The sequence below is a fragment of the Bison bison genome, unplaced genomic scaffold (genome assembly GCF_000754665.1).
Source record: "Bison bison bison isolate TAMUID 2011002044 unplaced genomic scaffold, Bison_UMD1.0 scf7180017864243, whole genome shotgun sequence".
Classification (NCBI taxonomy): Eukaryota; Metazoa; Chordata; class Mammalia; order Artiodactyla; family Bovidae; genus Bison; species Bison bison.
The window spans coordinates 3,130,880-3,148,363 of NW_011494815.1; the positions used below are offsets into that span (position 1 = coordinate 3,130,880).

Genomic DNA, 17,484 nt, shown 5'->3' on the forward strand with positions numbered 1-17,484 from the left:
CCCCCGACCCCGCAACCCCGCTTCATCAGAACAAGCAGTAGATTTGGAGTCCAGCAGCCCTGAACTTGAGTCTTAGGCCCCCATTTAATTTTCTACAAAGGGTTTTCATGGGTTTTTTCCCGATTGCATATCTTTTTGGTGGCACGGCATAGCTTGCAGGATCTTAGTTCCCCAAAGGAATTAAACCTGTGCCCCCTACAGTGCAAGCACAGAGCCCTAACCACAGGACTGCCAGGGAATTCCCCTGATTCTGTATTAAATGTTCCTTTTGGAAAACACACACTAGAGAGAGGAAGGATGAGAGAGAGGGGAAAAGAGACAAAGACAGAAAGATAAAGGGGAGGAAGAGGGAGGGGGCGTGGAGCAGAAGAGGGAGTGGGAGAAGAAGAAAAGGAAGGAAAGAAGGGAGGAAGGGCCTGTGAGTGTCATCATGCTGGGAGCATCACAAGCTCCCAAAAGTAAGAGGTCTCTCAGAATGGTGCTCATAGTTTTTAAGTTATTAGCTTCATTTTGATAAAAACATTTTTTTCACTCTTTTAAGATAAATAATATTGTTATTTATCTTTGATAATTTACAAGTTAGTTTCCTTTTTTTATGTTTTCAGAGTATTCTTCCCACCCTTGATAAATCAGAATTTTGATGCAGGGATGTTAGGGTGGGGTTAGACACATTCTGAGATGCAAGGGCTGATGTCTTCATCTTCCAATGTATGCTTATATCTGAGACATAGTCATTGTAGTATTAATATTTCAGTGTCTTTTTTATTATCTATATCCATATAGCTATATCTGGGCTTCCCTGGTGGCTCAGATGGTAAAGAATCTGCCTGCAATGCAGGAGACCCAGGTTCAATCCCCGGGTTGGGAAGATCCCCAGTGGCTACCCACTCCAGTATTCTGGCCCAGAGAATTCCATGGACAGAGGAGCCTGGTGAGCTACAGTCCATGGGATCACAGAGTCAGACACGACTGAAGTGACTTAGCACATGGCACACAAATTTTATCTAAATTTCCCCTTAGAATTTGACATTTTAGACCCTTTCCAATGTCTCATTTTTATAAACAATGTTTCCATTAATACATTTGAAAACATGAGAACAGGTCTTCATTACTTCCTTAGTCTGGATTTCAGTCCCATGATTGTTAATTATTAAGTCATGTCAGCCCCTGAGCCTTACTTTCCTATCAACGAACCGGGTGTGAATGGCACTAACACACTGGCTGCCTAGTATCCTGAGAATTCTCCAGTTAGTGATTGGGACTGACGCATAGCAGTTCTTGCTGTTAGAGATTCTGAGCACAGAAGTAAGACCCTGCTGTCTCCTCCAATTAACCATGAATATTTTGAATTACAAGAGAACTTCCAGAAGACTGAAAGTTCTCCAAGACTCCAAAGAAAATACCTGTGCTCTGGAACCTCAGGCACTGTGAGCAATGGGAAGAAGGGCTTCTTTTGGGACAGAGATCCACCATAATGCCCTCAATCCTGGTGCAGAGATGCAGAGGGAAGGTCTGACCTACACACCTCATTGTCTAATCTGGTTCCCCGCAGACTCTCTTTATCACACCCCTTAATCCTCTATAGTTACTGAAGCCCAGGAAAGGCTTTGGCAAGGCTCCCATGGGCTCCTGGCCCAGGTGGCCTCCTTGAACTCCTCTCACCCGCCTAGTAAGCCTTCTGGGTGCAACATGATACCTCTCTTTCATCTTGCTTACTTTCCTGGGTATAGGGCTGAACAGATAAACCAGCTTCCTATAATTCTGCGGTAGACAATGCACGGCAAAGCAACAAAGGGTACATTGAGTCCACTTGTCCCATTTTATAGACCAGAGAAACTGAGGCTACAAACAGGAACAGAGAAAAAGGAGCTTTGAAGTCAGCCAGACTTGGTCTTAACTCCCAGATCTATTGCTTCTCAAGAGTTACATAATATACTTGTGCCTCAGTTTCCTCACCTATAAAATGGGTTTGCTGAGAGCTTCCCTCCCTTGAGGGGCCACTATGGGCATCACCTGTGAGGACATCTCCCGTGAATGACACCTGATCAACACAGGATGCTCTGCAAATGGAGGCATCATGAATGGCTCCAACTCCCTTTGTGTCCACATGAGGAAGCTGGGGCCCAGAGTGGCAAAGCCTTGTTCCAGGTCACATAGAGAGTTGGCCATAGTGATAGGACTGAGCTACTTAAGTACAGTTCAGTGGGGACTCACCTGCCCATGGGGACACTGTATGATGTAAAGGGTGGTGACCACAAACCTGCAGGACAGAAACAGGGTTGGAGTCCTGGGGTCCTTCCCGCACAGCCTCTGTGAAAACAGCTCAGATTCCACCTGCCTGGAGTCCTCTCCCCATCCTTCTGGGAGGACTGGTTCCCAGGACTCTGTGTGCATCTCACCCAGATCAGGCACCTAGCTCGTGCCTAGGTACATGCACGCAACATTCATTTAACATGTCCTCACACAGTCCTAGAATCCACAATAGCAGAGCAGGGAGACTCAGAGGGTTCTCGTCCTCTCTCCCTTCATCACTCAGGGAGACTGAAGCCCAGAGAGGGAAAAGGATTCATCTAGAGTCACATTCAGAGCCAAGACCAAGTCTCCCAGCCCTGGGGCTGAGGCTTTTCCTGCCTGGCCTTGTCTGTAAACACTCCTCTGAGGAATAAGCCTCAAGGGTTTCCCCCAGCTGGTCATATTCAATCTTGGTGCCCATACTCCTATGGTACACAAGCTGCTAAATGCTTCTGGCCACCTTTTCCTCACCAGCTCAGAGTCTGCCAGAGGCTGTTAAGATGATATTACTCCATGTCTAACCCTTAATACCCTGTCTTCTAATTTTTTAAAATCAAGCCACTAATTAGCAAGCCATTTAACAAACTCTGGAATTGTAGCTATCAGGGTATCATTTGCTTGAGAGTTCCCTCCATTTGTTTACATACTAGGTCTGGGACCCCTGCTCCACAGAAAATGCTGTGGGAGAAACAAGCCCAGTAAGGGGGTTGAGGGCAATGAAATGAGTTTGAGGGCTGGAGAGTAGAAGTGTTCATGGGATTACTCAGCCAGAAATATTCTCCAGGGCCAGCTCTGTGCTGGTTCGGCATCAGAGCTGAGGGCACAGAGCTCAAGAGGAGGATGAGAAAGCTCCCACATCTAGGGGTGATGATGAATAAAGGATGAGCATGTGCCCATCACCGGGCCAAGGGGGGAAGACGCTCCACACAGGGAAGAGCAACATGCAGACAAAGAGGCCAGAACGCACGATCCATGACGGTCTGTTTTGTCTTCCAATGTATTCCCTGGATCACAGTGGTATATTTGCTGAATGAAGAAGTGGATGGATGAAGGAATGAATTCAGGAGCCTTGCATGACTGGAGGTGTGTTCTAGAGACTGTCAGGCATGGAGAGACGGGGATAGGCCAGATTGCGATGGCCCCAAATACCCTGTTAAGGCCCCTGCACTTTCTCCTGGGCTCCCAGGGAAGTGACAACAGCAAGGAGAAGTCACATCCAAATGGGACTCCTGCTTCTACCTGTGGGTCTACCTGACGGCAGTTGACAGAAGTGAGTTTTTCTACAACCCTGACTTCTGGGAATATTCTAATCATGGACAGGCTCTTGTGGAGCTGACAGAATGCAGATTGACCTTCTGAAGCCTCAAGTGCAGTCCCAAGGAGGGGCCACGGTGGGCCTGGGACCAGTCATTCCACCCACCCACCCTGAGCCTCAGTTCTGGGCAAGGTGCCCTCCAAGAGAGTTCTCAGGTCACCACCAGCACTTTGCCCAGAGTTTAGCCATGGCCAAACAAACTGTTGGAGGGGAGGCAGGCAGAGTCCATCTTACCAGACAAGAGAGTAGCTGAAGCCCAGGACGGAGCTGACCAGCCCGAACTCCGATGAGAGGCAGGCGAAAAAGGGGAAGTGGGACAGGCCAACTTCGATGCCTCCGATCAGAAGCACAAAGGCTGGGAGAGAAGGGCCAGAGACTATGTGAGTTCCTCTTCTCACAAGCTCAGGGGAGACTCAGGGCAGCTATGGGGCTTCATGTGCCTTGCAGTCACAGGTCTCAGGACTCAGGGAGATGAGTGAATAAGTCCTAGATTAGTCCAGGGAGGAATGCAGGGATGTCTGTCATGTATTCATGTTACAGAGCCTTCCTGGTACCTCTTCCATGCCAGGCACTGGGCTAACTATTGAGATGAAGAAGACTTGGTCCCTGTCCTTGATTAGCTCACAGTATGATGGGCAGAAACAGACAACATAAATGAACAATCACTACAAGTAAAGCACCATAATGTATACCATAGCAACACAGAGAGCAGGGATGTCCTGTGTTTCAAAACCTCTTGTAAAGTATTATATTTATACACTGTACCCTTAAGGCAATGATAGTATTAATGCTGTCACTGCCTAGTTCTGAGATAGTCTAACAAATCCAGTAAAATGTAATTGGGCAGGGTGTCCTTTCTAAGTGTCTGCTTTGGGCTGGGGCACAGAACAGGCATCAAGGACACAGGAGGAATGAACAAAGTTCTTGCTTTGAGATACTTACAATACAATAGGGAAGACAAAGAGGAAAGTAAATGATGTGATATGTATGAAAGTAGAGGCATATTCAGAGTGCTATGAGGGCAAGAAGAGAAAGTCATGGACCTCACCTAGGGTCTGAGTATGAGGGAAGGCATCCTGGAGGTGATGACATTTAGCAAGGCCATGAAATATAAGAAGGACAGGACAAGCCCAGGGTGACAGAGAAACTGTTGGCAGTAGGAATTCAAAATGAAAAGGATAAGAACATTAGGAGCTGGGAACTAGTGAGTCCAGACAAAAGTGGAGGGAAGAAGTCAACTCAGAGAATGTGCGGTTATAATGAGGATACATATATAAAATCACTTTGTGAAAACAGAAGAGGGAACCCTTGAGCCATGAAGCAAGAAACAATGTTCTGGCCCAGCCAGATGCTCAACATATTCGTTTTCAAGGAAACACAGGTCAAGACAACAGTCAGATAGTACTTCATACCTACTCAAATGCCTATATCTTTTTAAAATGAAAATAGCAAGTGTTGGATAGGATGTGGAAAAATTGGAAACTTCACACCTTGCAGGTCAATGGAACTAAATGGAGAGCCCAGAAATAGACCCATACACATGTGTAGTCAATCAGTTTTCAATAAAGGTGCAAAGGCAGTTTAGTAGGCAAAGAATAGGTTTTTGCAACAAGTAGTGTTACAAATAAATGGATAGTCAAAGGCAAAAAAAAAAAAAGAGAGAGAATTCATTCCACACCGTACACTATAAGCAAAAAATTAATATGCATCATAGACCTAAATGCAAGACACCATAAGACTAAAACCTCTAGAAAGAACAAATAAGAAAATCTAAGTGATCTTAGATTAGGCAAAGATTTCTTATATGATGCCATAAAAATAAAAATGAAAATATTAGACTTCCTCAAAATTGTAAATGGCAGCTCTTCAAAAGACACTGTCGATAGAATGAAAACACAAGTCACAGATTGGGTGAAAATACTTGTGATTCATACATCTGATAAAATACTTATATATAGATTATATTAAAAAGAAAACTCTCAAAACTCAACAAGAAAACAAAAAACAACCCAATTTTTTAAAGTAGGCAAATGATTGAAAAGACAATTCATCAAAGAAGGTAGAGGGATAGCAAATAAGCATGAAAATATGCTCAACATCATTAGTCATTACAAAAGCGCAAATTAAAACCACAATAAGATACCACTACATGCTTCTTGCTGCTGCTGCTGCTGCTAAGTCGCTTCAGTCATGTCCGACTCTGTGCGACCCCATAGATGGCAGCCCACCAGGCTCCCCCGTCCCTGGGATTCTCCAGGCAAGAACACTGGAGTGGGTTGCCATTTCCTTCTCCAATGCAAGAAAGTGAAAAGTGAAAGTGAAGTCGCTCAGTCGTGTCCGACTCCTAGCGACCCCATGGAGTGGAGTGCCATTGCCTTCTCTGTCATGCTTCTTAGAATGGCTGAAATTAAAAAGACTGACCATGTGTTGTCAAGAACAAGAGAAACTGAAACTCTCATACACTGAGGAAGGTAATCAAAACTGGAAACAAATCACTTTGAAAAATAGTCTGACAGTTTCTTTTAAAATATAATCTACTTCATGGTCTTAATAATCCAGACATCCTCTCTCCGCCCCGGGTCGCCGCAGCCTCCACCACTTTCGGGCCTAGTAGCCTGAAGACGAAAAAAAAAAAAAAAAAAAAAAAAAAAATCCAGACATCCACTCATAGGTATTTACCCAAGAAAAATGGAAACATACAAGGACTTGTAATCCTTTTAGCAGCTCTATTTGTAATAGCCAAAAACTGAAAATAAATCAAATGTCTGTCAACTGGTGAATCGGTAAACAAACTGTGGTCTCTCCATATAGTGGAACACTACTCAGAAATGAAAAAGGAATTATTTCTGATACATGCTAAACATGTATGGATCTCAAAATAATGATGCTGGTGAGTGAAAGAAGACAAATAATTCCCCCAAGGTGGGGGTGGGGGCGGGGAGTGCATTACATGTGATTCCATTTATATAACTGCCTGAGGCTGGGGATGATGACCAGATACAGGTGGGAAGAAGAGAGTACAAAGGGGAAAAAGTTAACTCTGGGGTTCATCATGATGATTGTGGTAATGATTTCATAGATGTAAACATTTGCCATGGGCTTTCCAGGTGGCTGAGTGGTAAAGACTCCGCCTGCCAACACAGGAGACGCAGGTTCAGTCTCTGGATTGGGAAGATCCTCTGGAGAAGGAAATGGCAACCCCCTCCAGTATTCTTGCCTGAGAAATCCCATTGATAAAGGAGCCTGGTGGGCTGGAGTCCATGGGATTGCAAAAGACATGACTGAGTGACTAAACAACAAGAAACATTTGCCAAATCTTAACTTATATACTTCTAAGAGATATATCATTTGGTTTTAATTTTCATCAAAAACTCTTAAAAACTAGAGAGATATTGTAGGCGTTTGCTCATAGAGGACTGGAACTCAGGAGAGAGAACTGAACTGGACAGGAGAGGTTTGGGAGTCATTAGATTAGGGATGATTGAACTGTAGGAGAGCCCAGGGCATGGGGAACAAAGAGCCCTCAGATCAATGGCCAGAGAAGTAAGCACAGTTATTTGAGGAAGCATCTGAATGCTTACTGATAGCAAGAAGGCAGTCATAGCTATCACTCAGGAGAGATGTTTAGTGCAGGTGACAGAGAAGCTACCTTCTGAGCCTTCATTCTACTATGTCGAAAGAACCCCTGAATCTAACTAGGAGAAAACGCCAACAAATGAGCTTTGAAACTCTGTGGGCTCAACATTGACCTTGGGTAAGTAATAAGCTGAAAAGAATGCTGACAGTCCACAAAGTGTGTCCCCTGACCCCAGAGAACCCCTGCCATGCCGTCTCTGAGCAAGAATGTCCGTGGTGAAATTCCCAGGAGGTGTGAGGAAGCGCGTGTACCTTGGGCCCACTGCGGGACCAGCAGGGGCTGGTAACCTTCAGAGAACAAGAACATGACCTTATTGGCTGTGGCCCCAAAGGCGACTCCGTAGGACCATCGGTTACTGAAAGTGCCCACGAAGTCCAGAGGTCTGTGAATAAGAGAAACAAGTCATGAAGCCAGAAGTGACTCACTCCCACAGTTTACCTCCAAAGTTAACTACCCTGTGCTGGGGAGGAATTATTGATTAGTGAACTATTCATTTCCTTGGTGGCTCAGCAGTAAAGAATCCGCCTGCAATGCAGGAGATGTGGGTTCAATCCTGGGTCTGGAAGATCCCCTGGAGAAGGAAATGGCAACCGACTCCAGTATTTTGGCCTGGGAAATCCCATGGACAGAAGAGCCTTGGTGGGCTACAGTCCATGGGGTTGTAAAAGAGTTGGACATGACTTAGAGACGAAACAACAACATATCCTGAGGCTCTCTGTGCCGATCTTTGGGCTAGATGTGGATTCAGGGTACTGAAGTGAGGGAGACAAAATCTTTCCCTGGAGAAGTTCCAAGTCTGGGGAGCAAAAGCAAGGACATCAGCAACCATGACAACAAGCAAAATGGGCAAGTGACTCACTTCTCTGAGCCTGAGCTTATTCATCCATCACATGAGGATAACAATCTCTACCTTGTTGGGGTTCATCAGAGTAATGTAGTTAAAGCGGATGGTTCAGTGCCTGGGTCACAGTCAGTGTGCAATAAATGCTAACTGTATCATCAACATTATTATTAATTACAGAGTGATGAGGCAGAGATGTGAAAATTAGAACTCAAGGGAAAATGTGGTAAGGGGAGCAGAGATTCAGAATGGCAGAGCCAAAAAGGCCCTGAAATCTGCCTGGACCACCCAGCTCTCCTGGGACATGACTCATGCTTGCTGCCCCCAGTGATGGGGAACTCTCTCCCCTCTGCTTTCTGGAGTAGCCATGGTGCTGAGCGTGGGAGGGCCCTTCCCACAGTGAGCTGAGCCTCCTCGAGATGTCTTAAGCATAGCTGGGCAGCCCTGGGTGCTGAGGGCACAATGGCTTGGAACTGCATTCTGAATTCTCTGGGCATTGGGTGGGTTGGGGAAGGGAGGGGCAGGGCTATTCTTGGTGGGGAGGTAACTAGGAGTTAGCCTGGCCTTACAAATGGTGTTGGTCCCAAACACAGAGTACCCCAAGCTGTAGTTATGAACCTTGGCTCAACTCACACGATCATTCCAAAGCGGTTCCTCAGAAGGTAAGTGTCATCTCTCTCTCTGTGTTGCTCTCTTCTTTGCAGAAAGGACAAGACCAAAATGATGAAAAACTATAGGAAGAGAAGATGAGTTTGCCATCAGGGAATGTTCATCCTCAGACCTTCTGTGCCCTTACTGAAGGAGAGTGTGTGGGTGACCAGAGCACTCAGAACGTCTAGGACTCAAACTCCAGACTCAGGGAGCTGGCTATGTGCACCCTTAAGTTTCCAGAATGTTTTGTACTGAGCTTCCTTTTGTGTTGGCCTAAATGAACATGGGTTCAAATCTTTCTTTCCCACTCACTGGCTTGAAGGGAGACTTAACTTCTCTGAATCTCAGTGTCCTCTTCTGTTAAAAAAAACAAACAAACAAACAGATAATTGTTAGGTGGCAAATCCTTCTTTGCTTTTTATTCCTGTGGATTCAGTCATCCCTCCGATACTTGATGCCCCTTTCCTGTTTTCCTTTTACTAGAAGTATCCCAAGAATTATCAACACTTGGCATCTCCATTTCCTGACCTCTCACTTGCTCTTCGACCCCCTAACCTGGCTTCTACCACCATCACTCCATGGAAGCAGTGCTGGTCAAATTCGCTAATTACCACCTTGTTGCTCAACCCAAATGTAAACATTAAGCCAGGTCTGCTTGACCTCTCAGCAGCATTCACTGTTGACCTTTTCCTCCTCTTTGAAATACTCTCTTCTCTATGCTTCTGTCAGCCACACTTCTGGTTTTCTTCCAGTACTTCTCAGTCTCCTTTGCTGGATCATTCTTTACCCAGCCGCTACATGTGGAGGTCCCCATGGTTCACTCCAAGGACCGCTCCTCTTACTCCTCGACTCTCTCTTCCTCAGTGATCCTACCCATGTCCATGCTTTCCATGGCCACAAACACATAGAAGACTCACAAACTTAAATTTCCAGCCCAGACTTGGTCCAGAATTGTATGTCCAACTACACAGTTAGTATTTCTTTTTGATGTGTTGAATGCTTTTTAAATTCAGTATGTCTTAAATGGAACTCATGAGTTTCCTCCCTGTCTTGTTCCTTTACCTGCACCAAACTTGGATCTCTTCTAATTTTCCTTAACAAGGGAATGGCAAATACCACCATCCTTCCAACTGTGCAAATCAGAAACTGAAGAGTCATTCTCTCCCTTACCTCTGTAACCAACCTGTTAGTAGGTCCTACTGATTTTACCTTCTGAACATCTCAAGTTGACCACCATCATCTATGATGATGTAAAATTACCTCACCTGGACCTCTGCAACCATCTCCTCATTGGTCTTCCCTCCTCTCTTGCCTGCCTCCAACCTGATCCCCACTTGCAGCCAGAGTGATCGTTTCAACACTGATCTGATCCCACCATACTCATGCCAGAAATCCTCCAATTACTACCCATTGTATTTAGAACAAAGACAAATCTCCTTTACACAGGGTCTGGCCCTGACCCACCTCCCCAGACACTTCTACCTCATTCTCCACTCCAGCCCCACTTGCCTTCTCAGCTCCTCACAGTCTCCATGTTCCCTGCCCCCATGGAGCCTTTGCACAAGCTCCTCTCTTTGCTTGAAATGTTCTTTACTACATCTTCCAACAGACCTTAGCTCCAGCATTGCTTCCTCAGAAAAACCTATTTGGACTTCCCTACAAGTCAGTGTTCCTGACTCTTGGGACCTTCAAAGCCTTCTTCTGCCTGTGTTTTTGGTGCATAATGTAAGTCAGCAAGTCTCTGCTGACCTATTCAGACCCCTGTGGAAGCCCATGTATGGCAGGGGGGGCGGCTCCCCTTCTCTCCCCTCACTGACCCTCCTCTGCCTTCACTTACTGATGGGATGAGGGAGTAATGGAGGAAGAGCTCCATGTCCACTGAGATGTCACAAGTGCCGTTTAGCTGCCTGGTCCTGAAAAACAGCCAAAATACTCATTCACATCATCAGTCACTGTTGTGGTCATTGACCCTTCAGCCTTGAGCATCACTGTCAGGAATTTGACTTGTAGCCCACTGAGATCATCTGATCTTTTTTAACGTCACTTTCTGAGTCAGTGCCGCTCACCTGTGATGTGTCTTCCCTAAGTGGATTAGTCTTCTTTAACTCTTTCCCCAGCTTAATTATTTATATAGCTGTCCTACTAACTGGCTCTAACTCCTTCTTTTCTTGGTGACATAGTCCAGGACAGATTTAGGCTTCCTTGGAGCCCAAAGCTTATTATTTGGATGTCCTTTTCAAATAAAACTACAAAAATATCTTACCTGCTCATATTTTAAAGAAAACACATCACCATGTAAACAGTTAACCAAGGTGCCTCTCACCCTCCCAGAGCCTTGGTGGGGTCCTGCAAGTGAGAGGTCCTGAGACTTAAGCTCCAGAAACTTCACAGGAAAGCAGTCTTTCGACATGGTTTTTTGTAATCAGAGGTCAAGAAGCATCTGCTCACTCTGATTCACTGCTGGGCTACTGGGGCAGGACAGCAGTCATCTGGACGGCAGGCTGTGGACTTTGTCCTCTCCAGACCTCACAGCCTGCAGAACAGGGCTGCTGGGGTCTCCTGTCTGAAACACATGCCAGCAGGCTTGTGGCCTCTTTGAGAGGGACCTGCTCCTCTTTGGGGTCCCAGCACAGTTTTTCTCGCCACTCTGACTTGCACTGCACCACCTCAGCACATGCTCACCCTCCAGATCCTTACTCACTCTGTGCCCTACTCCTGTAGCATCCATCTGGCCATTCCCCAGACTTCCCTCCTGGCCAGCTTTCCCCTCAGAAGTCTCAGGGAAGAGCACTTCTCAGGGGAACCCATGAACATAACATGTGTGTGTGGGTGCTAAGTCACTTCAGTCGTGTCCGACTCTTTGCAACCCCATAGGCCGTATACAGCCTGACAGCCTCCTCTGTCCATGGGATTCTCCGGGCAAGAATACTGGAGCAGGTTGTCATGCCCTCCTCTGGGGAATCTTCTCCACCTAGAGATCAAACCCGCATCTCTTGTCTCCTGCGTTGGCAAGCAGGTTCTTTACAACTACTGCCACCTGGGAAGCCGGAGCATAATATATTCCCTTGAAATCCTTTGCAATTCCAGTACTCCATGGTGATGTGTAAACCACAGGACTGAAATATCCTAGAAGTGGTGGGGTAGTGGTGGTGGGGACTCATGCTGTTAGAAATGTGACAGAACTGTAAAAATCAGAACTCCAGTTTTTGGAAGGTAAATTAAGCACATACATCAGTCTCCCCATCCTATACAAAAGCCTCAAATTTTAAAAGAAAGGAAAAAATAGCCATATTTGAAAGCAGGAAAGAAGTCTATCAGGTACACAGAAACTATTAGAAGATGCTGAATGATGGAGTGCAATTAGGACAAGATCAAAGAGAAAAAGCATTAGCCAGCATGGCTGCAGACTGTGACCACGAAAAAAGTGCTCTGCATCCACGTGCAAGAGGCTGACACAGGTGGGGGCTGCTGACAGACCACAAAATGAAGAGTTGGGGGGCCACAGACCCAATGGTCCTCTCACCATGCTGATCAGCCAGGGGCAAGGAGTTTATCTCTCTGGGAATAGTATACATGTGTCAGAGAGAAAAGGCAGTGCCCCGGATCACAGGTGGCACCTGGGAGGGACCAGGCTCTTTGGATGAAGATCGGCTGCTGAGGTACCCCATCTATCGGCACATCCCACCTCTACCCTGCTGCACGGAAAGCACACTTTAATATTAGCTGCTGCAGCAGCTGCCATCCCAAATAAATATCCCAGTGGAAAGCTCTATCACAAAGATAAGCACCCAGTCTAGAACCATCAAACATGAGGAAAGATTACACTATGAAAGGGAGCCAAAAATTTGATGGACAGAGGTGGTATCTTGAGGAGATAAAGCTAATACAGAACTTCTTTGAGACACAGTGTAGAGGAAATGGTCAACAAGAAGAATGAACCTAGGAGGAAGATATTGTTGCCGTTTAGTCACTAAGCCATGTCCAACTCTTGGCGACTCCATGGACTGTAGCCCCCTAGACTCTTCTGTCCATTGGATTTCCCAGGCAAGAATACTGGAGTGGGTTGTCATTTCCTTCTCCAGGGGATTTTCTTGACCCAGGGATCGGACCTGCATCTCCTGCACTGCAGGCAGATTCTTTACCACTGAGCCACCAGGGAAGCCCCCTAGGAAGAAGTAGAGGGATGTAAAAAGTCACAATAAGCAAAGAAATTAGCAAAACTTCCCATTATTCCCGAGCACAGAATTTTAAACACACACACATATATATTAACACACACATTGTTAGAAACACAAGGACTCAAAAAGACCTGTTCTAAAAGAAATACTGGAGAAAATTCTCAATTAAGAAGAAAAACAAATCTAGGAGGAAGGGGAAGGATTTAAAAGCAACAACAAATGGAGGAATTAGGGGGGAAATAGCTAGATAAGTAATTATTGTGAAATAAAATGTTTGAAATGTCAATTTGGAGTTGAAATACCAGATGATACCTCACATGGAAGGGTAGGAACACACGTGGATATAAAGGGAAGTGAAATGATGACCAAGTTCTTGTCATGTTTAGGAGGATGGTGTAGAAATCTGTTTTATTTTTCTGGGATTTATAAGTAAAATATAATTCTAAGTAAGTATGTTAAAAGTCCACAGTTAGCTACCAGAGGGATATAAATGGAAAGCAAATCAATGTACTAAAAAGTGAATAAGAAGAAATAAAAATTCAATCACTCCAACAAATCACAGGAAAAGAAAAAAATGAAATAAAGACCCAAATTGAAACACCACAAGAACAAAACTGTCCAAAGAATAGTAAGCCACCAGCAAGGGAAGAAATACCAACATTCAATAAATTCTTAAAATTTCAACTAGTAATAAAAGGAGAAATTAAGATGAAATGCTGCCTTATCTATTTTTACTGTTTATCTATTTGCATGGCTGCACGGGGTCTTAGCTGCAGTGTGCAGGGTCTTCAGTCTTTGTTGCAGTATGTGGGATCTTCAGTTGCAGCATGTCAACTCTAAGTTGGGACATGGAGGATTTTGTTCCCTGACCAGGGATTAAACCTGGGTCCCCTGCATTGGGAGCATGGAATATTAGCCACCGGACTGTTGCCCTAATGGTCTGGGAGTGAGCGACGAGAATGAAGACAGAACAGGAAATCTGGTGCAATGGGTCAGGGGACCTGGCCGCTATTGGACTGAGGGAGTAATTTTGATTAATGGTTCCTATGGAATTGTATGGGACTGGTCCCCTAAGGGGTATGTAGTCTCTAATCGCTCTCATAAAAATCGGTCCTACAGTCCTCACAAAAGGCTGCACTGGCAGATGCATAAAGTCTTTGACCATACTAATATTACCACTCATTCAGACCATCCAATTACATGGCATGCTAGTGGCATCCCATCCCCCTTCCCACAACCGGATAAAGGAAGAGGGCAAGGAGAGATTTGGAGATTGGCTTTAAGTCTTAAAAAATTCCAAATTTGGGATGGACATTATTCTGATAAAACTCATTATTTACTGATATTTAATACCAGTACAAACTGGACATTTTATATTCAGTCTTGCGTGAGAGATTCTTACGTGCTCTCGAAAGGAACAGTTTCTATCAATGGAAGTGTACAAGAACTTTCTTGCCAGGACTGCAAATTATATACTTGCTTAAATTCTTCACTTTATAATTCTAATCACTCATTTGTTACATTAAGAAGGAGATTGGGAATATGGCTTCCAGTAAATCAAACCAGACCTTGGGAAGGCTCTCCTGAAACACATGCCCTTTTAAAGGTTATAAAGAAAGTACTACAACGTTTCAAAAGTTTATTGGACTCCTTATAGCAGCTATTGTGGGAATTATCACTATAGCCCTGACCGCAGCAGTAGCTGGAGTGGCATTGCATCAGACTATACAAGCGACTACATTTGTACAGCAGTGGCACCAAGATGCAAGTTCTGCCTGGGGAAGTCAAACCCACATAGACCAAGAAATTAATGAACCATTGATTGATTTAGAAAATGCAGTTCTCCTACTAGGGGACGAAGTACAAAATTTTAAATCGCAACTTCATCTTAAGTGTGATTGGAATATCTCTTCATTTTGTGTCACACCTCACAAATATAACCAAAGTGAATATACTTGGGATCAATCATTTAAACATTTGAGAAGACATGTTCGTAATAATTTATCCTTAGATATTTCCCAATTATGGCTACTATTTCTAGTATGCAGAATGCTCACTTACAATTACTCCCAGAAACTGATTTATTTGAAGAAATTGAGGAAAGCTTACATAAACTTAACCCCATGATGTGGATTAGAACTTTAGGAGGAGGCTTGCTTGGTACTATAATATCAGGATGTATGTCTTTAACTGTTTTGTGTCTAGTCCTCAGATGCACGAGAATTGATGAAGAAAAAGATTTGGACTATGCTCAGATGGTGTATCTACTCCTGAAAAAACAAAAGGGGGGAAGATGTACTGGGAATTCCTAACAATGTACTTTCACAGCCTTGAGAAATTCCACAGAAATAGCACCTGGAAAAACAACATATATTAAGAAATTGTACAAAAAAATATATATAAATAAATAAATAAAAGAAATTGTGTTAATGATAATCTGTCATGGTTTTCTTAAGAATAATCTCCTTGTTACAACCCCCCAAGGCCAGACCCAGAAGGGAGTATGACTGGGACCATGAAAGAATGGGCCTTGTAACTTCGGGTCAGCATCAGGCGTGAACGTTGCCTATGCACTCGCTAATTGTTTCCGAGACTAGCCCAAAAGTGAGAGGCCTGGGGTAAAAACAAGGGGATCTGGACTGTCAGTGTAGTGTCTTGGGAAAGATAAGATAAAAAAAGTCTTGTAGTCTGCAATTCAGAATAAAAGCTGGACTCAGAGTGGACTCTGCACCTCAGTCCAATAGAGGCTGCAGGTCCCCTGACCCATTGCACCAGATTTTGTGTTCTGTCTTCATTCTCGTCACTCGCTTCCGGACCATTAGGACAACACTGGACCTCCAGAGAAGACCCTGTCTTATCTATTAAAGTGGGAGTTATTGACAATACTACTCAGAATTACTGAAGGTCAAGACAAGTTGGTATTCATTTACTGGTAATCAAAGTTCAAGGAGATATAGCCATTCTGTTGATTAATTTTGCAGTATATACCGAGAGCTGTTAAAATACAGCAATTCCACTTCTAGGAATTCTAATTCTAAAAAATATACACTAAGGAAATAATCAGAGAGATGACTGGGGACATGTATTAGAAAGCTAAAAATTTCATTCTTCCTCCTTCCCTCCCTCCTATGTATTCTTAACATTTTAAACGTAATATATGCTTATCGTAAAATATTCAGAATATTTACAAATGTAAAAAGTACTAATACAAGCCCTTTTCCCTTCCATAATTATGTTTTTTTAACCTGTAGTTTCAAGCAAAAATGGGACCAGACTAAAGTTGTCTTATTTGATTGATTTCATTTAATCAATAAAAGAAAGGAAAAGATTTTTATTAAAGAAGGGCAATTTCTCATGTCAGAATATACAGACCCACAGATCTCTTTCTGTGGGGTGACTCTGCCTGCACATATTCACTGCTGGACCTGTCTCCTGCTTGGAGGGCTGAGACGAGAGTTAGTCTGGCAGTGGCTAGAAGCAGGTGAGCTCAGAGACAGGAGAGAGTGGAGCTCTCTAAATAAGGGCTCTATCTATGCCTCCCCTCCAGCATGAACAGGTGACCTTGACTTGGGGTCAACCCAAGTTAGAAGGCCACTGAGACCCCCTTCTTGGTCTCTGAGACTCACACTATTTCCTAATGGGTCCAGGGCTGTTGGGGCAGATCTGTTGAGGGGTGAGCCACAAAACAGCACCCCCAAGTGTAGAAAATCTAATTTCCACAGATGACAGCTTGGAACTGTGTTTGTGATATATTGTTAAGGGAAACATATTATAAAACAACATGATCCCAAGTTGTGAAGAGTGGTTATCTCTGTGTAATGGGATTTGAGTCCATTCTACTTTTTAAAAGTGATTTTCCTGAATTTTCCAAGGGTACTGCATAGACGTAGTGTTGGCAACTGCTTAGAACAGTGCTTAACACAAAGTAGACAGCAATGAACATACGCTAAATGAATGACTGGGTTTTGTAATCAGGGAAAAGACTGGAGGTTTTTTGCTCAGGTCCCAGAGCAATAGAACACCATTCTGAAGGGAAGTTGCCCAAGAATCAACATAAAGTGAAAATATGCAAGATTTGTTCTATGATGGGGTATTAATTATAAACCTTTCATTAATTAAAAAGATGGAAAATTTAAAAATTGTTTAATAAATAAAAAATAAAGATTGAAAATTAAAAGTAATGGGGGTGAGTCCAAGCAATGACACAGAACTAGTACATCTAGCGCACAGGTCATCTGCATTCCTAACTTCTTTCTCTGACGCTCCTGTGCTGATCGCCTGCTGGGGGCAGTACGGGGTCTCTGTGCCCCACAGTCCTGCTTCCTTTGGTCCTAATGTTATCACTCTATGGTCATCAAACATATGACAATAGCTTTTATCGATTGATGTCACTTTATTGTGTATCACTATCTCCCTAGGAATTCTGCTATTTTATGTTATCTTATGTAGTCTTTACAAGTTAGATCATATCAGTCGCTCAGTCGTGTCCAACTCTTTGCAACCCCATGAATCACAGCACGCCAGGCCTCCCTGTCCATCACCAACTCCCGGAGTTCACTCAGACTCACGT

General features: G+C 44.1%; 1 protein-coding gene across 1 annotated transcript in view; it reads right to left on the bottom strand.

Moving 5' to 3' along the window:
- The window catches only part of LOC104993704 (stimulated by retinoic acid gene 6 protein homolog), a 43,272-nt gene that overhangs the window by 17,266 nt on the left and 8,522 nt on the right, over window positions 1-17,484 (bottom strand). The window contains exons 2-6 of the mRNA XM_010847069.1: window positions 10,574-10,649; window positions 8,719-8,816; window positions 7,496-7,626; window positions 3,842-3,962; window positions 2,215-2,260 (exon numbers count right to left, since the gene is read on the bottom strand). Of these exons, the coding sequence (XP_010845371.1) occupies window positions 2,215-2,260; window positions 3,842-3,962; window positions 7,496-7,626; window positions 8,719-8,816; window positions 10,574-10,649 (472 nt within the window). The remainder of the gene's footprint in view (window positions 1-2,214; window positions 2,261-3,841; window positions 3,963-7,495; window positions 7,627-8,718; window positions 8,817-10,573; window positions 10,650-17,484) is intronic.